The following is a 25,735-nucleotide window of genomic DNA, read 5'->3' as shown; positions in this document are numbered from 1 at the left end:
GGGCCCTCCACTCCTTCCACCAGGGCGGAGCAGCACGGCTCCGCCGCCACCTTCCTTGGCCGGCGCTAGCCTCAGGCGGCTAGTGGCGGTGCCAGGAGTATTCTGTGTAGTCAGTTGACTACACAGGATTAAGACAAAAACAATAGAAGTCCTCCAAAAAATAATGTAGAACTAATCTCAATACAACTACTTGACATCACAATTTTGAATTGACATCACAAGTTTGAACTCCTGGCTTCGCCACTGCAGGCGGCGATGAGGGACGAGGGCGAGGGAGGATCCCGACGGCGCTAGGCTTTCGCCCTCGAGTCACGCGGCGCAAGGGTACCGGTTCATGTATCCTGAATTAGCACAAGATGCATTGCTAAGGAATGATTGATGCTTGATTGATGTTGCGTGTGTAGAAATGATTGATGCTTTGATTGTTTCTAGTCCAAGGATTCGTTACTTCTGCCTAATACTCCCTCCGTCCCATAATATAAGAACGTTCTTGACACTAGTGGGAGTAGTTGCCAAATTCCACATGCCGTTTTTAGGCACAGTAATAGAGAATGAGCTCCGGCCATACTGAACCAGAACTAGAATGAGCTCCGGTATACAGGTAGCTCATCATAATTAAACGAAGCAACTAGAGTTGACACCATTGCAGAATTTGATCACTACAGTGCCTAAAGTTGCCAACTACACCTTGTCTTTTTCAGTTACTGGAGAATGATCTCTGGCCATAGACCACACAGCTCCCTGCACACACAGACTCGTGCAAAACAGAGTAGCAACTTGACACCATTTTCAGCACTCGATCACTACAAGAACCATGGAAGGCAACCAGGTAGGCTAATTCTTCAGATTAAACACGCCGGCGATGCATAACTCCTTGTGTCGAAGATCTCAGTTGCGACGCTTGGCAGCTCGTGACTTCTGCTGGTGAGTAGCCGGGCCTGCAACTGATGCCGCATGAAGGCATAACAAAAGACAGCCTGATCAGGATGAGGAAGTAGACAAGTGGTCCAGTAACATAGCAGAACGGAAGGAACCGAGACATGGTGAAGAAATTGAGGCTGTTTATCCAAATGCAAACTTATGGTGTTGGTAATGTGTGAATTTTGCCAGTAAGTGAGGCGCATTACATAAATGGTATACGTGATGGCCTGTAATTTTAGTGGCTAATTAACCAAGGTAAGTACTTTGGCTAGTGCAGCAGGGCTAAGTGGAAACAACATGCATGCATCATAACTTTGTGCAAAATCAAAATTGAGAAACATGCATGCAACCTGAAAGTTGAGACTTGTGCCTAAGGAGCAATTGGTCTAGGATGTCTAGTGGTCATGAGGTTGAAAGCTAAATAAATGCATATCTAAATTGAACAACCTAGCTCGCATAGCTATACACAAAGATTCACATTTCATACTGGATTACCTCTAGAATGAAACAGTACAAGGGTAATTAAATTAAGTTTCGTTAATGAGAAATCAGGATTACAGGATGCAATCTGCAAGCAATAAATATGTTGCTACATGGTCATATATATTGTACAATAGCACTACTGAATTACTTCACCAATATATTCGATAATCATGTTAGCACAATCTTCAGATACTAAAACATACTGACAATCTAAAAACTGTGCATCGATCATGTGTAGAATTATAGATATTGCAAAACAACACTAACCCCTTATGATGAATTTAACTGGTGCAATAGGGTCGTCGTCGGAGAGGTCTGCTCCTTTTCGAAAAGTCCAAGTTTCACCTCCTTCAGGATCATGAGTCCCCATGGTTAATAAACCAACTGAACTGGCCCACCTTTAATTTTGAGGAGGCTGCATATTGTCTATGGTGTAGGCCATCTCATCTACGGACAGTGAAGTGAATTTTGGATTGACCATCTGAACCACTGCATACTTGAGCACCATTGCATGCTGCAAGATGTACTGGAGGAAGGCAAGCTCATCTTGCCTGGCACGATATTCACGAAATGTGATCACCTTGAGCCGCAAGAGCACACTTACGATGAGACCAACCTCTTCCCAGAACTTAGGTCGAACTTGGCAGCGAGTTGATCACATTTTTCAGACTGCAACAAATGATGGGATTTCGTGAACATTTCATCGGCAGGTAATTAATGGATCGTGCACGATGAGTATGTATGAGGATGCAATGCTAGTAGTACCGTAATATGCAGCGCCTCGACATTGGGGAAGCATTTGAGGAAGGCGGGCACCATCTTGACATCGTCGTAGACTCCGAAGCGCACCTTCATACTAAGGACATTCACGCTTGTGACCATCATGCTTGCACTTGTCTTAATCCCAGCCTGAAATCAGTGAATTGGATGGATGGATGGATTCAGCAAAAAAGATGGCACATTGAACTGCACTTGTTCGCAAATTGAACAAAGCTGAATGGTCATTCGGAGGATGGATGCGTATTACCATGATGACGGTGTCTTGGATCTCCAGCACGTATTTTCCTGGCTCCAGGAACCCGAATACTTTCAGCTTGGGGACGTTGCCAATCTTTACTCTGATGCACGATCCGCCGGCAGGGTTGAGACACTCTGACAGGATGAGACGCTCCAGACGCGGGGCGTTCAACACGCTGACGCTCTCCATGACGAAAGAGCAGATCTGCACGCAACGGAGGCTGTGGCTGACGAGGCGGAGATGCACCCCCTTCATGCTCCCTTGGATGTTGAGGATCTCCAGGGCGGGGTTCCTGGCGACGACGGCGTCGATGTCCCCGTCCTTCATGGCGACGCTGCAGATGCCGAGCTCCCGGAGGTGGGGAAAGGAGGCGCCTTGGAGGCCAGCCGCGTCCGGGAACTTCCAGACTCCGATGTAGAGGCGGGTGAGGGTGGAGATGGTGAAGAGCGTTTTGGGGAGGGGCACCTCGCGGAGCCACGGGCGGTTGACGAGGACGAGCTCCTGGACGCCCCTGGCGGCGAGGAGACGGAGCCAGCGCTTGAGCTGGGCCTGGTACGCGCCCATGCGGCTCCAGGTGAGGTGGACGCAGCGGAAGGGCTCCTGGTGCGCGGCGAGGACGCGGGAGACGGCCGCGATGACGTCCGGCGTGCTGGCGCGCGCGGAGGAGACCAGGTGGGTGTCGACGAGGACGAGCGGCGTCGAGCGCCATACCCCGCGCCAGCGCGCGGCGAGCGCGGCGGTGCGGGCGGCGTCCTTGACGGGGAGGCGGGAGACGATGTCGCGGAGGAGCGCGTCGGAGAGGCGGCTGATGCGGTCCACGCCGTCGGAGGGGCGCGCGCGGAAGGCGGTGAGGCGGGCGGTGGTGGAGACCGGCGGGTCCGGGAGGTTGCTGTGGATGAGCGACATGAGCTGCTCCGTGCTCCGGTCCAGCTCGTGCGGGTCGAGGCCTTGGCGCCGCATGTCGGCCGCCGTCACCGGGTCGACGTTGGAGAACCGGCTGGCCATCGCCGGCGCCGGCGGGAGGTGGTCAGGGGAGCACGGGCGTGGCTAGCTAGGGTTTTGCGGGTGGTTGGAGTGGAATCTGGAATGAGTAAAGTGAGTGGCAACATGTCGGAACGTGGTTGCTCGCGGGCCCATCAGAAGATCCCAGTTATACTAGTGCTAAGAGCATCTCCAGCTGCGTCCCCAACTAGACCCCCCAGGCGACTTTTCAGCCGCCGGCGTAAAAAAATCGGTCCAGTCGCGTCCCAAGGGCCCAATTTTCGCCGGCTCGGGCCAAAATTGGTGCCGGCGGACCCAACCCGACCCCGACGTGCTGGGGGCGCTTGGGGCGCCGGGCGAATTGTTTTTGGCGCGAAAGAGCCGCGTGCCCTCCTTGCCAGCGACTCGTCTCGCTTCTCGCCGCTTCGTCGTCCTCATCGCCTTGTTTCTCGCGGCGAATCAATGCCAAAGCTGCCGCGTGCTGCCGCGCCGGTCAGCCTCCGCCATTGATGCCTCACGGGCGGCGCAGTGAAGGCGTGACGACGCGCGTCCTCGACAACGACGACGACGAGGACGCCGCCGGACCGTCCAACCCGCTGCGCCAACCGGGGGAGGGCTGCAGCAGGGACGGCGGCCGCGGCGGAGGCGACGACGACGACGGCGGCGGCGGCGACTACACGCGGTTCTACAGCTTCCTCGGCATGTAGAACTGCAAGGGCGGCGGGCGGCGAGGAGCGGCGAGGGAGACGGCGAGGAGCAGAGTAGTAGCGGTTTTTTTTTTAAAATATTTTAAATATGAACGAACTCGCAGAAGTTTGGTTTAAATTGCGCCGTCTCCACGACCCAAAGGCCATCAGAGGTGGGGCGGATCAGCGGCGGCGCCGACGAAAGGAGGAAGGAGACTTTTCTTAAAGAGTAGGAAAGACAACCTCTTAAGAAGGAGATTAACTTCTAGTAATCATGGATGCATGCTTAATTCCAAGGAGTACATGGCGGTGCAGTATAAATATTTGTTAACTAACCTAAGCATGACTAATAGCATAGCCAGTTGCTGACTATACAAATACATATATTAATAATTAACTAACCTAAGCATGGGGTGTTGTTTTAGAACATGTTCTCTTTGTAAGTAACCGACTAGGCCCTCTCGATACCTATATAAAATGAGGGGCAGGGCTCGTATACGACAAAATAACGATCTTGAGATAGATCATTTATACTTTGTACGCTATTCAAAGGAAACACAAGCAGGGCGTACCGTGTTATCTCTCCGGAGAGTCTGAACCTGTGTAAAAATTTGTGTCCTTATTATCATTGTCTCCAGACCCTTAGTTCGCGACCCCTACCCGAGATGTGTCGGATTTAGCTCTGTCAGACTTCACCTTCAAAGTCAACTCGTTCCTTCTCAAAATCACATTTCATCCCCGAAGATGGTTCAATTTTCACACAACGTACGTCATAAATTTTGCAAAATCTTACAATTTTTTTACCATATTCTTTAGGGACCATATGATGACACAATGCCAAGTTTCATATTTTTTTAGAAATTGGTTATTTTTTGGAATTAAATTTTTTTAATAATCTCCATCTTTGGGGCCAAGCCCTGACACCGTGTTTTGAATCCCTTATCTTTTTTGGATAAGGCCTAAACATGCACTTAAGAATACAAATAGGATTATTGAACCTAATGTTGCCAACTTTTGATGCACTTATAGTTTAATCTTTAAATATATCAGTTAAATGACTAGAAATGCACTCAAAGGATTAAATATGACAATGTTTTTTTCTAAAACATCCCTAATTTTCCCACATGGAACGTATTAAACTATGTTAGCAATCCGGATTTTAACCTTTTTTTGAACCATTTGCTAATTTTAAAAAAGAATTGCATTTCTAGCCACTTATCGAATAATATTCGTTTTGAACTACATGTATATAAAAAATGAGCCATGAATTCAAGCTTGTTCTTGAGTCGTCCGTCAACAGTAAGGGAGGAAGCACCAAATAACTAATTTATGGTAACAGTGTCATTCAGATATGTTGAGAAGCCACATTATTCTCACCAGAGGAGAAATCGCCGAGGCAGATAGCCAGTGGTGGAGACATGGGGGCGAGCAGAGGCCTAGCCCCCGACCCCTATTGATCAACCAGGCACTGAGCATGGCATAGCTAATTAGAGATACGATGCACGTAAATAAGTACTTGGCCCCCGGGAGCTCCTATGTGCTGCCTTAAGTTAAGCGCCACTTGGAGGAACCAGCAGTCACACACCCCTGCATGTGGGCCGGCCCATGTAGAAGGCGAGCGATCGGTCGCTTGACCGGTTTTCCCCTTGGTTGCTCCATCACATTTTGACTGGTCGTGATTGACCAGTTGACGTTAAAAATACGAAAAAAATGTAAAAATTTAAAACCACAAAAAAAGTGAATTAAAGAATGTTCACACATTTTGAAAAAAAGTTTACAAACTTAAAAAAAGTTCACGGATTTGAAAAGAAAAGTCAATTTGAAAAAGTTCCCCAAATTGAGAAAAACCATCAAATTCGGAAAAAAAGTTTATTGATTTTGAAAAGATCATTGAATTTGAAAAAACATCAATTTTGAAAAATCGTTAATTTGAAAAAAGTTCATGAAATTTGAATAAAATGTGCATTTACAAAAAAAAAGAAACAGGAAAAAAGTAAAGGAAAACATGCCCATGTAAAAGCCCACTAGTGAGTCATTTTCAGGTCCTTGGGAAGTCCAGATTAGCCTCCCCTAAGGGCTGGGCACTATATCCATGATTAGCATGTGCGTGCAAATCTCTAAAAAAAGACATGTGCGTGCAGATTACACCATGTACAATGCAATGTGTTTAGAAAAGGTACTTAGAGTTCAAGGACAGTCAGTATGCAGGCAATGCAGCAGCCATCATTGATGATTGTTACCCCTTGGCATGTGAATTTAGTTCACATGGCAACACATGCTGATTCACTTGCCAATTCTTCAGGTTGCAGCCCACGCACTAGCCAAGGTTAATACATGACACTATCTGCTAATCTCTCTCAATTCTCATCTTGTATTGTTATACATCAGATATTTAACATTTTGGGTTGCATCGCAACGCTAGGGCCAAGGGCACCCACAATCGTTAGAAATCGCGCGCAAGCCAACGACGACCAGCCGATCTACTTTGAGTTTTCAACTCAGCAGAAGAGGGAAAGAGCAAGTGCTGGATTGATTCTCTAGGTATTTTTTCCTAATACAACAACAGAATTTCACAATACAACCAGTGATGATTTGTCATTCAAACCTATATAAATGCAAGCTAAGGCCTCCTTTGGTTCATAGGATAGAAATATTACAGGAATAGGAAAATCATAGGAAGTGAGATGACATGCATCTCAATTCCTATAGAAAAGGAGATGTCATTTGATGCATAGGATAGGAATTTTTCCATTGAGTCTTAGCTAATGTTTTTTTCCTCCAAAATGCGAATGATTGATTCCTATCCTACATAGGAATAGGAATCCATTCCTACAAACCAAAGAGCTTCAAAGAAAATTTTCCTTTGCAAATCCCATCCTATAGAAATCCTATGAAATTCCTACAAACCAAAGAAGGCCTAAATGCCAATCATTTGGTTATACAATGATCGTTCTTATTTGTATATTTTAAATTTCCTTATTCCCTTTTTTGTAGCAAGGTTTTTCATGTCATATCTCAAAGTAGTTTTCTTATCAACTTCGTCTGCGTATGTGAAATTATTGCCCTATATTTTTTGAAAAGGGGCGCTTTATTACTTAAAAGATTTAAGCATTACACCCAGCCTCTGCATAGCTAAGATGCACATAGCCAAACAATATCCTCTCATTAAAAAAAGGCGAAATACAAGAAAAACATGCAGTATCCATATAATGCCTAAAGCGGAGGGAGGCCAATCCTAAGATCATGCTGCCACCCATGTTGGGTAAAAGTATCCCTCGCCGTAGCCTCCAATCGTGTACACACCTCCATAAACATGTCTCGATTCTCCACACATTGTAGAGAGGATCATAAACGAAGAGTCCCGGTACATCTGTAGATAACCTGCATAAGAGAAGTACTTTTATCGTTAAAAACCTTATCATTTCTACAGAGCTAAAGCGACCAAATAACGGCACGCGCTCCCACTCTGAGAAGGGTTCTAAACCTGTGATCAATCCCATGTAGCCAGTTGCCAAACACATTAGCAACACTACAAGGAGGATACAAGCCAGAAGCTATTTGGATGACTGACCATATAGAACGAGCCAATTTGCATTGAAAGAATAAATGTTTTATTGTCTCATCATGGTGACAAAAGACACATTGCGGACTTCCATGCCAATTCCTCTTAATAAGGTTATCTTTAGTAAGAATAACTCCACGACGAAGATACCATGCGAAGATTTTATTCTTAAGCGGTATCTTCATCTTCCAGATCTTCTTGTTATTATCAACTGGCACATCAGACTGGATTAACGCTCTATACATAGACTCTACTAAGAACTGTCCATTCCCATGTAGGTTCCATCGGAATACATCAGACCCATGTGACAATTGCACTGTGGACAACCGCTGGAGCAGGATGTTCCACGATTGTAGTCTGGGTCCAAATAAATCCCTTCTGAATGTCACATTTGGCGGAAATGATTCCATTACCGTGGCGATAGTATCGCCCTAGTGACGTATAATGTTGTATAGAGCCGGATATTGTTCCCGGAGAGTGGCATTTCCTAGCCACTTATTCTCCCAGAATCTAATTTGAGTCAATTGCAAGAAACCACCACATTTGTGGCTAGGTTTGCAGGAAACTACCAAGTCGTTAATCTGTTGCAAAAAACACCGTAAAATCTCTTAACCTGTTGCAAAAAGCACTGAACAGCCGTTTAGCCTCGTTTGATCTCTTTTCCGACAGGTGGGCCGCGAAAACGCTGACGTGGCGTGCGGACAGGCAAACGGCGCCGTTAGGAAGAAAATGGTCAAGACGCCGCGCCGGTCGGTCCTGTCGGTGCTCGCCAGACAGATGCCCCGCGCCCTCTCTCTCTCTCGCCCCTCTCCTCTGCCTCCTCTCTCTGGCTCTGGTCGCCGTCGGTGAGAAGCCAGCTGGCCGCCGTCCGCCATGGTTTCGTGGAGCGACGACAGCGAGGAATCGGGCTACGAGTACTCTTCAGGCGGCTCCCCTATCAAGGTCAGTGATTTGAACTCGTAGCTAGGGTTCTTTGAGCAAGGGTTTCGGTTTGGGGATTTTGTTTTTCCTGCTCGATTTGAACCCGTGAGATGGATTTTGTGCATTTCTTTTGTTGATGTAGATCCCGGCTACAATCGAGGACCCGAACTACTCTGGTGTTGATGATGAGGTGATGGTGATGTGTGAGCATGGCCAGCCGGCGAAGAGGCATGTTTGCTTCGAAGGGATTAGCACTGGGAGGAGGTTCATTGCCTGTGGACTTGATGTGAGTGCTAGCAAAAATCTGTAGTTTGCTCATTTTGTGAAGAAACTATAAATTGTTCATATGCACTGTTCATTGTTCATGTTCACTGTTCATTGTTCATGTTCACTGTTCACCTAGTAGTTTAGTTAAAGGTACTGTCATGTACCATACCATAGTGACTGAGTGAAGTAAATGAATTGTTCATACATATAAATGAACAACACCACAGTGATATAAATGAAGTAAATGAATTAAATTGTGCTATTAAAAATTAAGTATAAAGATATAAAATTAAGGTATCCATAGTGACTGAGTGAAGTAAATTGTGCTGTTAAAAAGTATCATAGTGCATTGTTCATAGATATAAATGAAGTAAATGAATTGAACTGAATTGTATTGTGCTGTTAAAAATTAAGGTATAAATGAAGTAAATTCAGTGTAGTATGCTGTTAAAAATTCAGATATAAATTCAGAGTTGAGCTGAATTGTGCATGTGCAGTATACTATAGTTGTTTTGTACTTGTACTTGTTGTTTGCTAATAGACTGAATAGAATTGCCAGCAGTTGTGGTGTTTTTCATTGGGTAGACGAGGAGTGGCCAGAATAGAAGTGAAGTGAAAAAGGAAGTAAATGCATTTGTACTTGTTGTTTTGCAGGAAGCAAGCAGTTGCGGTGTTGTTCATTGGGTAGATGAGGAGTGGCCAGAGCATCTGCAGAATGCTCTTCACAAACTATGGCTTTTGTATGAGGATTGCCAGCGTGCTAATAGGATGGCATGTCTGGAACATTCATCACTTGTCCACAATCTCACATCACAGAAGAACAAGCTACAGGAGACTTATGAGAAGCTTGTTGAGGATGTGAACAACCTACTTGATACCCAGGACAATATTCCCAAGGAAAATGAAGTCCAACAAGGTGAACATGAGGAGATCACTCCTCCTTTGGACAACAATATTTCAGCTTTGAAGGAACAGCTGGGTGCAATGGATGCTGAGAACAAAGAACTGAAGCAAAAGGTTGACCAGTTGAAGAGCATTCAGGTTGCCCAAGGTAATGTGATTAGGAATCTGAAGTTTGCTCATTTGAAGGAGAAGGAAAAGTTGAGCACTGAGAGGAGGAATTTGGAGTTTCACATTGCTGATCTTGTCAAAGCTAGTGACAAGAACAAGAGAAAGCTGAAGGACATCAAGGATATTTGCGATGAAGAGTGATTTGTAATCTGACCATGTGGGTCATTATCTTAAGTTTCAAGCATTGAACTATGGCTTGTAATGTGTGAACTAGTGGCAGTTTGTAGTATTTGAAGTAGGGTGTAGCCTTGAACTATGTCTTGTAAGCTTTGAACTATGGTGTCATGATGTTAACTATGTTGTTAACTAGAGTTGTTGGATACTGTCATGATGTTAACTAGAGTTGTTGGATACTGTCATGATGTTAACTATGTCATTGATGTTAACTATGGCACCCTAAATGATGGAATGAGGATATGTTGGATACTGTCGACGTCGAGGCACCCTAGATGATCAAATTAGGTTATCTTGGATGCCGTCGACGCCGAGGCACCCTAGACGATCAAATTAGGTTATCGTGGATGCCGTCGACGCCGAGGCACCCTAGATGATCAAATTAGGTTATCGTGGATGCCGTCGACGCCGAGGCACCCTAGATGATCAAATTAGGTTATCGTGGATGCCGTCGACGCTGAGGCACCCTAGATGATCATATTAGGTTATCGTGGATGCCGTCGACGCCGAGGCACCCTAGATGATCATATTAGGTTATCGTGGATGCCGTCGACGCCGAGGCACCCTAGATGATCATATTAGGTTATCGTGGATGCCGTCGACGCCGAGGCACCCTAGATGATCATATTAGGTTATCGTGGATGCCGTCGATGCCGAGGCACCCTAGATGATCAAATTAGGTCATCACACTTATTAGCAAACAATAAGAAAATTAGGAGCCACAACTAACCAGAAAGTACTCAACCAAAATAAAGATGTCTTGAACATCATCAGCTCACCACAGACCAACAAGTCCACTAGGTACCTTACATGAAAGTACTCATGACAACCAGAATAAAGATGTTTAGAACATGTTAGAACATGAAAGTACTCATGACAACCAGAAGCAACACAAGTTTTGACCACAAATTAACACAACTTCACCTGCTCCCTTGAGAACAGTTGAACCACTCAGACATCTTAAAGGATGGCTTCCTCACTCTTCCACTACCTGCAACTCTTGGGGGGATGAACTTGTTTCTTCCTCTTGGCCCAGCAGCAGTAGAGGAACTTGGATCAGCACCAGCAGTAGAACTTGGACCAGCACCAGCAGTAGAAGTTGCAGCCCTTGTAGTTTTAGCTTTCTTTGTTGCCCTTGTAGCAGGAGGAGCAGCAGCTGTAGCAGGAGCAGAAGGAGCTCTCCTTGGTGCACTGGGAGCTGAAGCAGGAGCAGAAGGAGCTCTCCTTGGTGCACTGGGAGCTGAAGCAGGAGCAGAAGGAGCTCTCCTTGATACCCTTGGAGCCCTTGGAGCTGGAGCTGCAGTTTGAGCAGCAGCAGGAGCAGAAGGAGCACTTCTCCTTGGTGGCATGGGAGCAGGAGCAGATACAGTTCTGGGTGTATCATCTCTCTTGTTTTCCTGAAATTATAGCATACAAATGTTAGAAACTAGTATGTGAAATTGTACAAAAACCTACAACAATAGTTACCTGGTGCTGGTTCATTCTCATAGCTAGGGATGGTTTAAGAGCCTGCTTGCAACTAGTGTATCTATGCCCAGTCCTATTGCAATTGCTACAAGTGATAGTTCCCATCCTAGATGTATCCTTTGGAGCTGGCTTTTCAAACTTGCTCTTTCTCCTCTTTGTCTCTTTGTTTCCTGGCTTTTCTTTGAACACTGGTGGTTCAATGTCAGGGGTTCTAGTCTTTGGCCACAAATCAGGCCCAGGCACAGGGAAAACTATTGGACTATAAGCTGCCTTATACATTGGTTTCTTGAAGAAATCATGAACAAAATCTTCTGGCTGTAGTTTTGCCTTGTTGATTGCAGAAACACCATGATTGCAAGGTACTCCACACATGTCCCACTTCCTACAACCACATGTATGTAGCAACAAGTTAACTGCATATGTGCTTTCTCCACTTGTCACCTGGAAGAGATCAGGTCCAGCTTTGATAGACTGACAAAACCTAGAATGATGTTTTGCTTCCTCTAGCTTCTCAGCATATGTTGGGCATATCTGCCACTTAGCAGTCTCAGTCTTTGTCCTATTTGCATTGAACTTCACTAACAGCTTTGTCCTGATCCCATCTACCATAGTTCTAATGGGTTTGGCTCTGACATCAAGTATCATCTTGTTAAAAACTTCACTTATATTGTTCACTACCAAGTCAGTTTTGCAATTGTTGTCCATGGCATGCCTAGCCCATGTATGTTTTGGTATCCTAGATAGCCATTTCCAAGCTGGCTCACACTCCTTTTTCATGCCTTCCATTGCAGTTACATAACCATGCTCAGTATAGGAATAACTTGCCTGATACATGTATTTCTTCAACTCTTCCCCTCTAAAACCAGCAGTTTGAAAGTTCTGATAAATATGTCTAAGGCAGAATCTTTGTTTGCAATTGGGGAATACATTGTTTATGGCTGTAAGAAGGCCCTGTTTGAATGAACTACAGTTTGAGAATACTACAACAATGCCATGTATGAAATTAATAAACAAAGACAATTAATAAGCAATGCAAGCAATGATTAGAGTAGAGATAGTAGTACCTTTTGCCTGTCAGATATAATAGTGTAGTAGCCAAACTTGCCTGACTCACCACCAATGGCATATTTTAATTGAGAAAGAAACCAAGACCAGCTTGCTGTGTTTTCCTTGTCCACTATTGCAAAAGCAATGGGAAATATGTTATTGTTTCCATCTCTTCCAGTGGCAGCCAAGATTTGCTGCCCTATTGTCAACTTTATGAAGCAACCATCAACACCTATCATACAAGATCACAAGTAGATTACCAACAAATTAGTGGGTCTGCACATATAAATGTAGAGTCACTAGTTAATTAGTAGGTGTGCACATACCTATGAATGGTCTGCAACCATTAAGGAAACCCTCTTTGCAAGCATTGAGGCAGATGAACAAGCCATGGAATCTTGGGTTTTTGCTTGGATGTAGTTTCAGGTGCTTTGTTGTGACAATGCATCTACTTCCTGGATTGGTTTCTAGCACAGCATATAGGTAATCCCTTATCCTATGATATTGTGCCTTCTGATCTCCTAGGACTACATTTTTAGCTAGCTTTCTTGCCCTATAGGCCATATGTATAGATACCTCTATTCCATGCTTTTGCTTCAAGTTTGAAATTATAGTCTGGACAGGTGTTTTGGGATCTGTCCTCAACTGTTGCTCACATTCATGTGCCAACCACTTAGCAGTAACTTTTGTGCTCTCTCCTACTACTGGGCAGCTGTGGTGCAAGTTCAGTTTCTTTATACAGAATGTCTTCTCATGTGCTATCTGAGAAGCTGCAATGAAAATGGACAGTTCTCAAATTTGCAGACAGCTATAATCCTGTCTGGACAGTTCCTGTGGAAGGCATGGTTCCTATTTTGTGAGATGTGAAAATTAAGAAGTGCCCTCCTGAACTGGGTCACATCTAGGAAACAAAGCTTCTTCATAAATTGCTCTTCTGGGTTCTCCCTTTGCTCATCATACCAAACTCTAGGCTTCCTCTTTTTAGCCCTGCTCTTCCTATCAGCTGGAAGCTTCACACATGGTATTTGAGCCCCATCATTGTCCTCCTCACTTAGGTCACCAGGGTTGCTCTCCTCATCAGATGAAGGAAACCAATCTTCCTCAATAATCACATCTAAACTAGAATGAGATCTTGTAGTTGGCCCCTTTCTTTTACTTCCTCCTATGCTGCTCCCTTCCTCCTCCTCCTCTGGTGCCTTCTCCTCCTCCTCCTCCTCCTCATCTGCTTCATATGGCTCATCCACATTAGTGTCCCCTTCAATATGATGAAGTGGATCATCTCTATGCTTCTTCATTGCCTCAAGCCTAGCAATTATATCCTCATCTGCTAGTAAATCTGTGTCACTGTCACTATCAGTGAAATCTTCAGCCATTAGCTCTGGAAGTTTTCTTTTAGCTGCCTTGTATTTCTCTTTTTCTTTCCCCTTTTTCCTGAACTTCTCAATCTCTTCATTCCTCTTCTGCTCCATCAGTTGCTCAATTTGCTCTTGATCTTGGTCTTGCTCCATTGCAAATTCTGCTACTGGTGCACACTTCTGCTTAAAAAATGTACTCTCCTGTGTGTTAATGACCTGCACTGGCACTTGTTGTGGCTTTGTTGGGCTAGGAAACAGTACTCCTGCTGTATCTATCTCATACACCACTGGCACACCTATTTCAGATAATGGAACCTGCTCCTCACAAACTGGTCCAATGTTCAAATCACTAGGTCTTAGAGCATCACTTCTGATGACTGTTATGTTCACCACCTTCTGACCTTTGATAACTAGGTCATCCAACATTTCCTCCACCTTATCATCATCTGTCAGTTCTTCCATACCTGAAACCCCAACACCTGGATCTCTGACATAATACATAAAGTCTGTCATCCCATATCCTTCAAGCTCTATTAGTGCAATCAGATTGTAAAATGTGATATCATCCACATTTAGGCTTCTTTCAAGATTATCTCTGTCATGGAAATGGAATCTGACTTCCCACACTTCATCATTCAATCTACAGTTCAAGTAAAGCAATTCAGTTAAAAGTTCAGTTAAAAATTCAGTTAAAAGTTCAGTTAAAAGTTCAGTTAAAAATACAGTTTCAGTTCAAAATTCAGTTAAAAATTCAGTTAATGTTTAGGTGCCTACTACATACACTTAGAACCCTAGAACTACATAAACACTTCACTTACATGTCTGACCACATAAACAACCTACAACAACAATAATGGCGACGGTGCCTACTACATACACTTAGAACCCTAGAAACCAAATCGGGGTATGGAAAGAGAAAACTTACGAGACACCGCCGAAGGAGGATGCGTAGTGATGGCTCCCCTCTGGATCTTCCTTCACGGCCTTGGCGAATGCCCTCGCCGCCGCGTACTCAACACAGTAAGACGGCGACGGCGGCTGTGGAAGAGGCGGAGCCTGAGATGGGTTTGAACTGCCACAAACCTCTGTTGGATCTGCAGGAGCACCACTGCCACCAGATGCATCGCCAGCACCACCGCCACCGCCATCATCACTGCCACGCCAGGTGGCCATCACCGGCGGCAAGCAGGGGCGAGAGAGGAGAGGGGAGCGGGGCGAGAGACAGGACAGGGGCGCGGGGGGGACTGTCTGAACCAGACCGACCGGCGCGGCGTCTTGACCGTTTTCTTCCTAACGGCGCCGTTTGCCTGTCCGCACGCCACGTCAGCGTTTTCGCGGCCCACCTGTCGGAAAAGAGATCCAACGAGGCTAAACGGCTGTTCAGTGCTTTTTGCAACGGGTTAAGAGATTTTACGGTGTTTTTTGCAACAGATTAACGACTTGGTAGTTTCCTGCAAACCTAGCCACAAATGTGGTGGTTTTTTGCAATTGACTCATCTAATTTCCGAGCCATCCTTAATCGAGAAAGATCCATAGCAAAAGAAATATTTCTTCCTAGCCATTAGACCCGCCCAAAAGTGAGAATCCCCAGGCTTCCAATATACTTGGGATACTGCCTTGGAGCCCACATATTTCCGTCTGAGGAGGGTTTGCCATACACCATCTTCCGTTAGTAATTTAAACAACCATTTACCGAGTAGGGACCTATTCTTAAGCTCAAGGTCATGAATGCCCAACCCGCCTTGGTCTTTGGGACGGCAAACCACACTCCATTTAGCCAATCGATATTTCTTTTTCTTGCTATCTCCTTGCCAAAAGAATCTTGATCGGAAATAATCCAATCTAAGTAAAACTCCTTTTGGCAACTGGAAGAAGGAGATCATATATAGTACCATATTACTTAGTACCGAATTTATTAGGACCAATCTTCCTCCTAGAGACAGCAGCTTACCTTTCCAACTGATAAGTCTTTTTTGCAGCCTCTCCTCGACGTGTTTCTATTCAACATTTGTGAGTCTCCGATAATGTATCGGTATCCCCAAATATGTGATCAGAAACTGGCCCAACCCACATCCGAACAGTTCGGCGTACAGGTGAGCCTCGTCTTGGGCCTCGCCAAAGCAAAACAATTCACTTTTATGAAAATTGATCTTAAGACCTGAGAGTTGCTCGAATGCTGATAAAATTAATTTCAGATTTCTCGCTTTATTAGCTGTAGCTAGACATTGCCCCACCTGTAAAATAAGTGTATGTCTGACAAAGTGATATATGAATGATATTTGGATACAAAACTATTGTGTAGTTTTTGTTCTCGAGAACACACGTGAGATCCGTGTGCCTATATATTACTTCCTCCGACTCATAATATAAGGGCATTTTTGACACTACACTAGTGTAAAAAATGCTCTTATATTATGGGAAGGAGGGAGTAGAAAAGATCTGCGTGTCTATATATTAAGGTAGAAGCAAACACAAAGACCTATGTGTCTATATATTAAGGAAGCAAACACAATTTTCAAGAGTGAGTTAGGGTGGCACGATGACGGCTGCCATGCCACAAAACCAACTGAAGAGTAAGAGCTAAGTTATAATTTTTTTTGATGGGTAGTTTTGTGATGCATTTTTTTTGCCTTCACCATCATCATCTCCTCCCCTCCCCTCCCCCATGTCTGAATCCTGGCTCTGCCCCTGCAGATAGTACACAATATCTCAAAATTCCAAAAGACTTACATGCATTTACTTTGTGTGTACAGTTTTTTAGTTGATAAGTATAACTTTGGACCCTCTTATCTGGCTGACGTTCGCTGGGAGGGGGTGACATTTGCGAATATTTTGATGGCAGTTTTAGTTGTCAAGGGACGACAGTTTCTTCAGAATAACATGGCATTTTTTGAACCAGAAATGTCATGTTATTCTGAAGAAATTGTCACCCCCGATACAACTAAAATTGTCAGTAAAAACGTTCGAATGCCATGCTTTCCCTGCGAACTTCAGCCAGATAAGATTTCCAGTAACTTCAGATGTTCTGTCTTTAACTATCAAGTGGCCTATCAATGTTAGCTTTCTAGGATGCCTCCTTCAGCATTTTCTTCGCAAGGTACAAGTAATTCATCACAGTATAACTAAACTTGTTTCATAGTCCAACGATTCGTTAGTTCTGCCTAATAGTTGCCAAATTCGACATGCCTTTTTAGGTACCAGAGAATGAGCTCAGGCCATGCTGAACTAGAACTAGATGAGCTCCGGCATACAGGTAGTTCATAATGCAGTTGACTCGATCACTGCAGTGCCTAAAATTGCCAACTACATTCAGTTACTGGAAATGATCTCTGGCCATAGACTACACAGCTCCATACACACACAGACGACATACCACAAGTCCACAACGCGCACACTGCTCTCATGCAAAAAAGAGTAGGAACTTGACACCATTTTCAGAGCTCGATCACCACAAGAACCATGCAAAGCAACCAGGTCAGGCTAGTACTCCAGATTAAGCACGCCTACAGCCTGCAGTGCACACTCCATGACTCCACTTGTCGAAGATCTCAGTTGCGACGCTTTCCAGCTTGTGACTTCTTCTGGTGAGTGTGAGGCGCTGCGCCTGCATCTGATACCGCACGAAAGCATAACAAAGGACAGCCTGATTAGGATGAGGAAGTAGACAAGTGGTCCAGCAACATAGTAGAACAGAAGGAACCGAGTCATTACAAAGAAATTGAGGCTCTATTCAAATGCACACTTAAGGTCTTGGCGATTTGTGAATTTGCCAGTAAGTGAGGTACATTACATAACATTTTATATAGCACTAAGGGTGTCAATAGGAGTTCAGCTGTGCGTGGGCTCTTTCATTTATTGACAAGGTATGCAGACAACATGAAGCAAATACTCCTCACAAAACTAAAATAAAAAATGAAGCAAATACACCAAGTTGCTTGAATATGGCAGTAAAGAATAGTGCAACACGAAGGAAATATGAGCATACAAGGAGCAAAGTGAATAGAATTGAACAACATGCACCATAGCTTTGTGCAAAATCAAACTGAGAAACATACAGCCTCTAAATTCCTGAAAATTGACACTTGGTATTTAAGGAAACAATTGGTCAAGGATGTCGAAAGATAAATCATCACTGAAATGCCAAGTAATTTAGCTAGTGTAGTGGCAAAGTGGCACCATTGTGGTCTGAAATGTGAGGTAATGCGCTGAGAGCGTCACTAGGAGTTCAGCTGTGTGTGGGCTCTTATCTTAATTAATTGACAGGGTATGCACAAAAAAACATGAAGCAAGTTGGTTAAATATAACAAGGAACACGAATAAAATATGAGTATGCAAGGACAAGGAGCAAAGCGATATGATTCAATAACATGCATGATGCATCATATCTTTGTGCAAAATCAAAAGTGAGAAACATGCAACCTCCTGAAAGTCAAGGCTTGGTGTTTAAAGTACAATTGGTCAAGGATGTCTAGTCATAATGTTGGTTGAAATACAAATCATCATTGAAATGCATGCCTAAATCAACCTAGCTCTCATAGCTGTACTAGGAGATTCACATTTCAATACTGGAATAACTAAAATGAAACACTACCGGGATAAAAAAAATAGATGAGCAGTCAGGATTACCGGGTGCAATCTGCAAGCAATAAATATGCTGCTAGATGGTCATATTGTACAATAGCTCTACCAAATTACTACAGCAATATATTCAAACTAATCATGTTAGTAAAAGCTAGAGGCATGCCCAATCTTCAGATAACACGTATTGACAATCCAAAACAGTGCATCACATGTAGATACTGCAAAAGAAAACTAACCCCTTGTGATGAATTTAACCGGTGCAACTGGATCGTCATTGGAAAGGTCTGCTCCTCGCTGAAAAGCCAAAGGTTCACCTCCTTCAGGACCATGAGACCCACCGATAGCAAAGATGAATTTACTGGCCCATTTATTATCAGGCATATGGTTTATGGTGTACATCATCTCATCAATGGACAGTGAAGTGAATCTATGATTGACCATCTGAACATGTGCATACTTGAGCACCATTGCATTCTAGAAGATGTACTGGAGGAAGGCAAGCTCATCTTGCTTCGCGCGGTACTCACAAAACGTGATCACTTTGAGGCGCAAGAACACACTTACAATGGGACCAACCTCTTCCCAGAACTCGAGGTCAAACTTGCCAGTGAGCTGATCACATTTTTCAGACTGCAAATTATTTACATTACTAAACATTTCAGCAAGTAATGGATAACGCAGCTGCGCAGCAGCACCAATATGAGAATGCAATGCTAGTACCGTAATATGCAGCGCCTCAACATTGGGGAAGCATTTGAGGAAGGCGGGCACCATCTTGACATCATCATAGACTCCGAAGCGCACCCTCAAACTAAGGGTCTTCACGCTCGTGACCATCATGCTTGCATTTGTCTTAATCCCAGCCTGAAATGGACCAAATTCAGAAAGAATGATGGCACACTGAACTGCAATTTTTGCAAATTCAAGCAAAGTTGAAAGATCATTCGGAGGCTGAATGTGTATTACCATGATGACGGTGTCTTGGATCTCTAGCACGAATTTTCCTGGCTCCAGGTATCCCAGTAACTTCAGCTTGGGGACATGGCCAATTTTGATTCTGGTGCACGATCCGCCGGCAGGGTCGAGACACTCCGACACGAGGAGGCACTCGAGACGCGGGGCGTTCACCACGTCGATGCTCTCCATGGCGAAAGAGCGTATCTGCACGCACCGGAGGCTGTTGCTGACGAGGCGGAGACGCACCCCCTTCATGCTCCCTTGGATGTTGAGGATCTCGAGGGCGGGGCTCCTCGTGACGACGGCGTCAATGTCCCCGTCCTCCACGGAGACGCTGAAGATGCCGAGCTCCCGGAGGTGAGGGAAGGAGGCGTCTTGGAGGCCGGCCGCGTCCGGGAACTTCCATACGCCGATGTAGAGGCGGGTGAGGGTGGAGATGGTGAAGAGCGTCTTGGGCAGGCGCACCTCGCGTGGCCACGGGCGGTTCACGAGGACGAGCTCCTGGACGCCCCTGGCGGCGAGGAGACGGAGCCAGCGCTTGAGCTGAGCCTGGTATGCGCCCATGCGGCTGCAGGTGAGGTGGACGCAGCGGAAGGGCCCCTGGTGCGCGGCGAGTATGCGGGAGACGGCCGCGGTGACGTCCGGCGTGTTGGCGCGCCCAGGGGTGCGGCCACCGGAGACCAGGTGAGTGTCGACGAGGACGAGCGGCGTCGACCTCCAGACCCCGCGCCAGCGCGTGACGAGCGCGGAGGTTCGGGCGGCGTCCTTGACGGGGAGGCGGGAGACGATGTGCGGAGGAGCGTGTCGGAGAGGCGGCTGATGCGGTCCACGCCGTCGGAGGGGCGCGCGTGGAGGGCGGTGAGGCGAGCGGTGGTGGAGACGGGCGGGTCTGGGAGGCTGCCGTGGATGAGCGACATGAGCTGCTCCGTGCTCCGGTCCAGCTCGTGCGGGTCGAGGCCTTGGCGCCGCATGTCGGCCGCCGTCACCGGGTCGACGTTGGAGAACCGGCTGGCCATCGCCAGCGCCGGCGGGAAGCTAGGGTTTTGCGGGTGGTTGGGGTGGAGTGAGTAAAGTGAGTGGGGAGAGATCAGCGGCAGGTGTTGGTTTTGTAGGGTTCCATCGGTGGGGGTGTGTTTCCGAGTGGGCTAAATGTCGGAACCTGATTGCTCACGGGCCCATGAGAAGATTCCTAGAGTAATGGTAAGTTGATCACTAGAGTACAATATTAATTAAGAGCAAGTACAAATAGGATTAAATAGAACAAGGTTTTTGATGATTACTGTACTGCTTCATGGCAAATGATTAGTGCTGCCAAATCATCTATTACTTAGAGGCGCCCCCACCCCCTTATATAAAGGAGGGAGAGGGGAGGAGGCTGGCCCTAGGCGCGCCCTAAGTGGGAGGAGTCCCACTTGGGCTCCTAGTAGGATCCGCCCCCCTTCCTTTTATCGGAGGGGGGAAGGGAGAAGGAGTAGGAGAGGGAGAAGGAAAGAGGAGGGGGGGGGGGTGCCGCCCCCTCCCCTAGTCCAATTCAGACTCCTCCCTTGGGTGGGGTGGGGAGGGGGCACCTCTTGTGGGCTGCCTTGCCTCCCTCCTATGGCCCATATGGCCCATATCCTCGGGGTGTTTCGGTAACCCCCGGTACTCCGATATGTACCCGATACACTTCGGAACACTTCCGGTGTCCGAATACTATCATCCAATATATCAATCTTTACCTCTCGACCATTTCGAGACTTCTCGTCATGTCCGTGATCTCATCCGGGACTCTGAACAACATTCGGTCACCAAATCACATAACTCATATAATATAAATCGTCATCGAACGTTAAGCGTGCGGACCCTACGGGTTCGAGAACTATGTAGACATGACCGAGACACCTCTCCGGTCAATAACCAATAGCGGAACCTGGATGCTCATATTGGTTCCTACATATTCTACGAAGATCTTTATCGGTCAAACCGTAATGACAACATACGTCATTCCCTTTTGTCATCGGTATGTTACTTGCCCGAGATTCGATCGTCGGTATCTTCATACCTAGTTCAATCTCGTTACCGGCAAGTCTCTTTACTCGTTCCGTAATGCATCATCCCGCAACTAACTCATTAGTCACATTTCTTGCAAGGCTTATCATGATGTGCATTACCGAGAGGGCCCAGAGATACCTCTCCGATACTCGGAGTGACAAATTCTAATCTCGATCTATGCCAACCCAACAAACACCTTCAGAGATACATGTAGAGCATCTTTATAATCGCCCAGTTACGTTGTGACGTTTGATAGCACACAAGGTATTCCTCCGGTATCCGGGAGTTGCATAATCTCATAGTCGAAGAATATATATTTGACATGAAGAAAGCAATAACAATAAAACTGAATGATCAACATGCTAAGCTAACGGATGGGTCTTGTCCATCACATCATTCTCCTAATGATGTGATCCCGTTCATCAAATGACAACACATGTCTATGGTTAGGAAACTTAACCATCTTTGATTAACGAGCTAGTCTAGTAGAGGCTTACTAGGGACACGGTGTTTTGTCTATGTATTCACACATGTATCAAGTTTCCGCTTAATACAATTCTAGCATGAATAATAAACATTTATCATGGTATAAGGAAATATAAAATAACAACTTCATTATTGCCTTTAGGGCATATTTCCTTCAGTCTCCCACTTGCACTAAATAATCTCGTTCACATCACCATGTGATTAAACATTAATAATTCACATCGTCATGTGATTAACACTCATAGTTCACATCGCCATGTGACCAACAACCAAAGGGTTTACTAGAGTCAAAAATCTAGTTCACATCGCCATGTGATTAACACCTAAGAGTACTAAGGTGTGATCATGTTTTGCTTGTGAGAGAAGTTCAATCAACGGGTCTGCCACATTCAGATCCGTATGTATTTTGCAAATTTCTATGTCTACAATGCTCTGCATGGAGCTACTTTAGCTAATTGCTCCCACTTTCAATATGTATCCAGATTGAGACTCAGAGTCATCCGGATCAGTGTCAAAGCTTGCATCGACGTAACTCTTTACGACGAACTCTTTATCACTTCCATAACCAAGAAATATTTCCTTAGTCCTCTTAGATAACTATGGTTAACTTTGACCGCTGTCCAGTGATCCAATCCTGGATCACTACCGTACCCCCTTGCCAAACTCATGGCAAGGTACACAATAGGTCTGGTACACAACATAGCATACTTTGTAGAACCTATGGCTTACTCAACTCTTTCATTCTCTTCCTATTTTTTTGCCATGGTCGGGTTTTGAGTCTTACTCAACTTCACACCTTTGCAACACATGCAAGAACTCCTTCTTTGATTGTTCCATTTTGAACTACTTCAAAATCTTGTTAAGGTATGTATTCATTGAAAATCTTATCAAGCGTCTTGATCTATCTCTATAGATCTTGATGCCCAATATGTAAGCAGCTTCACCGAGGTCTTTCATTAAAAAAATCTTATTCAAGTATCCTTTTATTCTATCTAGAAATTCTATATCATTTCCGATCAACAATATGTCATCCATATATAATATTAGAAATGCTACAGAGCTCCCACTCACTTTCTGGTAAATACATGCTTCACCATAAGTCTGTATAAAACCATATGCTTTGATCACCTCATCAAAGCATATATTTCAACTCCGAGATGCTTGCACCAGTCCATAAATGGATTGCTGGAGCTTGCACACTTTGTTAGCACCTTTAGGATCGACAAAACCTTCTGGTTGCATTATATACAACTCTTTTTTAATAAATCCATTAAGGAATGCAGTTTTGCCAGATTTCATAATCATAAAATGCGGCAATTGCTAACATGATTCGGACGACTTAAGCATCGCTAAGAGTGAGAAAATCTCAACGTATTCAACACCTTGAATTTGTCGAAAACCTTTTGCGACAAGTCGAGCTTTGTAGATAGTAACACTACCATCAGTGTCCGTCTTCCTCTTGAAGATCCATTTATTCTCAATGGCTTGCTGATCATTGGACAAGTCCACCAAAGTCCACACTTTGTTCTCATACATGGATCCCATCTCAGATTTCATGGCCTCAAGCCATTTCATGGAATCTGGGCTCATCATCGCTTCCTCATAGTTCATAGGTTTGTCATGGTCTAGTAACATGACTTCCAGAACATGATTACCATACCACTCTGGTGCGGAACGTACTCTGGTTGACCTACAAGGTTCGGTAGTAACTTGATATGAAGTTTCATGATCATTATCATTAGCTTCCTCTCTAGTTGGTGTAGACATCACTGGAACTGATTTCTGTGATGAGCTATTTTCCAATTCGAGAGAAGGTACAATTACCTCATCAAGTTCTACTTTCCTCCCACTCACTTCTTTTGAGAGAAACTCCTTCTCTAGAAAGGATCCATTCTTAGCAACAAAGATCTTGCCTTCGGATTTGTGATAGAAGGTGTACCCAACAGTCTCTTTTGGGTATCCTATGAAGACGCACTTCTAAGATTTGGGTTCGAGCTTATCAGGCTGAAGTTTTGATGACCCACAAGTATAGGGGATCTATCGTAGTCCTTTCGATAAGTAAGAGTGTCGAACCCAACGAGGAGCAGAAGGAAATGACAAGCGGTTTTCAGTAAGGTATTCTCTGCAAGCACTGAAACTATCAGTAACAGATAGTTTTGTGATAAGGTAATTGGTAACGGGTAACAAGTAACAAGAGTAAATAAAGTGCAGCAAGGTGGCCCAATCCTTTTTGTAGCAAAGGACAAGCCTGGACAAACTCTTATATGAAGGAAAACGCTCCCAAGGACACATGGGAATTATCGTCAAGCTAGTTTTCATCACGCTCATATGCTTCGCGTTCGGTACTTTGATAATTTGATATGTGGGTGGACCGGTGCTTGGGCGCTGTCCTTACTTGGACAAGCATCCCACTTATGATTAACTCCTATTGCAAGCATCCGCAACTACAAAAGAAGTATTAAGGTAAACCTAACCATAGCATGAAACATATGGATCCAAATCAGCCCCTTACGAAGCAACGCATAAACTAGGGTTTAAGCTTCTGTCACTCTAGCAACCCATCATCTACTTATTACTTCCCAATGCCTTCCTCTAGGCCCAAACAATGGCGAAGTGTCATGTAGTCGATGTTCACATGACACCACTAGAGGATAGACAACATACATCTCATCAAATATCGAACGAATACCAAATTCACATGACTACTTATAGCAAGACTTCTCCCATGTCCTCAGGAACAAACGTAACTACTCACAAAGCATATTCATGTTCATGATCGGAGGGGTATTAATATGCATAATGGATCTAAACATATGATCTTCCACCAAATAAACCAACTAGCATCAACTACAAGGAGTAATCAACACTACTAGCAACCTACAAGTACCAATCTAAGGTTTTGATACAAAGATTGGATACAAGAGATGAACTAGGGTTTGAGAGGAGATGGTGCTGGTGAAGATGTTGATGAAGATTGACCCCCTCCCGATGAGAGGATCGTTGGTAATGACGATGGTGATGATTTCCCCCTCCCGGAGGGAAATTTCCCCGGCAGAACAGCTCTGCCGGAGCCCTAGATTGGTTCCGCCAAGGTTCCGCCTCGTGGCGGCGGTGTTTCGTCCCGCAAGCTTGCTTATGATTTTTTCCAGGGTAAAAGACTTCATATAGCAGAAGATGGACACCGGAGGCCTGCCAGGGGGCCCACAAGGCAGGGGGCGCGCCCAGGGGGTAGGGCGCCCCCACCCTCATGGATGGTGGGTGGCCCCCCTCTGGTAGTTTCTTCGCTCAATATTTTTTATTAATTCCAAAAATGACTTCCGTGGAGTTTCAGGACTTTTGAAGTTGTGCAGAATAGGTCTCTAATATTTGCTCCTTTTCCAGCCCAGAATTCCAGCTGCCGGCATTCTCCGTCTTCATGTAAACCTTGTAAAATAAGAGAGAATAGGCATAATTATTGTGACATAATGTGTAATAACAGCCCAATATGCAATAAATATTGATATAAAAGCATGATGCAAAATGGACATATCAAGTTTTTTCACATAAGCATCGCAACCCCAAACTTTAAGAAACGACAACTTAGGTTTCTTGCCAAACCACAGTTCATACAGTATCGTCTCAACGGATTTAGACGGTGCCCTATTTAAAGAGAATGCAGCTGTCTCTAATGCACAACCCCAAAATGATAGTGATAAATCGGTAAGAGACATCATAGATCGCACCATAT

General features: G+C 45.0%; 2 protein-coding genes and 2 pseudogenes across 2 annotated transcripts; 1 reads left to right on the top strand and 3 right to left on the bottom strand.

Annotated features, from left to right (window-relative positions):
• Positions 1 to 506: 506 nt before the first annotated feature.
• On the bottom strand, positions 507 to 3,497 carry LOC109738883 (F-box/LRR-repeat protein At3g26922-like; annotated as a pseudogene).
• Positions 3,498 to 9,607: 6,110 nt separating this feature from the next.
• On the top strand, positions 9,608 to 10,051 carry LOC109738887 (uncharacterized). The gene has a single exon (XM_020297989.2). The coding sequence runs from the start codon at positions 9,608 to 9,610 to the stop codon at positions 10,049 to 10,051; it is 444 nt and encodes a 147-aa protein (XP_020153578.1).
• Positions 10,052 to 13,354: 3,303 nt separating this feature from the next.
• On the bottom strand, positions 13,355 to 15,335 carry LOC141022320 (uncharacterized). The gene is made up of 2 exons (XM_073498604.1): positions 14,879 to 15,335; positions 13,355 to 14,593 (listed from the first exon to the last, which is right to left on the bottom strand). Exons 1-2 carry the CDS (start codon positions 15,124 to 15,126, stop codon positions 13,357 to 13,359), a joined length of 1,485 nt encoding a protein of 494 aa, XP_073354705.1. The 5' UTR covers positions 15,127 to 15,335; the 3' UTR covers positions 13,355 to 13,356.
• A 1,737-nt stretch (positions 15,336 to 17,072) lies between these two features.
• Positions 17,073 to 20,549, bottom strand: LOC109738713 (F-box/FBD/LRR-repeat protein At1g13570-like; annotated as a pseudogene).
• Positions 20,550 to 25,735: the final 5,186 nt, after the last annotated feature.

Source organism: Aegilops tauschii, chromosome 5, assembly GCF_002575655.3.
Source record: "Aegilops tauschii subsp. strangulata cultivar AL8/78 chromosome 5, Aet v6.0, whole genome shotgun sequence".
Classification (NCBI taxonomy): domain Eukaryota; kingdom Viridiplantae; phylum Streptophyta; class Magnoliopsida; order Poales; family Poaceae; genus Aegilops; species Aegilops tauschii.
The sequence above is the reverse complement of the archived record's forward strand: the minus strand, read 5'-3'. Positions and strand labels throughout refer to the sequence as shown.

What these genes read in the sequence shown, in the direction of transcription:
- LOC109738887 (XM_020297989.2), top strand. Translation starts at nt 9,608, where the DNA reads ATGGCATGTCTGGAACATTCATCACTTGTCCACAATCTCACATCACAG.
- LOC141022320 (XM_073498604.1), bottom strand. Translation starts at nt 15,126, where the DNA reads ATGGCCACCTGGCGTGGCAGTGATGATGGCGGTGGCGGTGGTGCTGGC. An exon ending in TCCTCCTTCGGCGGTGTCTC is followed by an intron (nt 14,594 to 14,878) that starts GTAAGTTTTCTC and finishes CTTGAACTGTAG; the next exon opens with ATTGAATGATGAAGTGTGGG.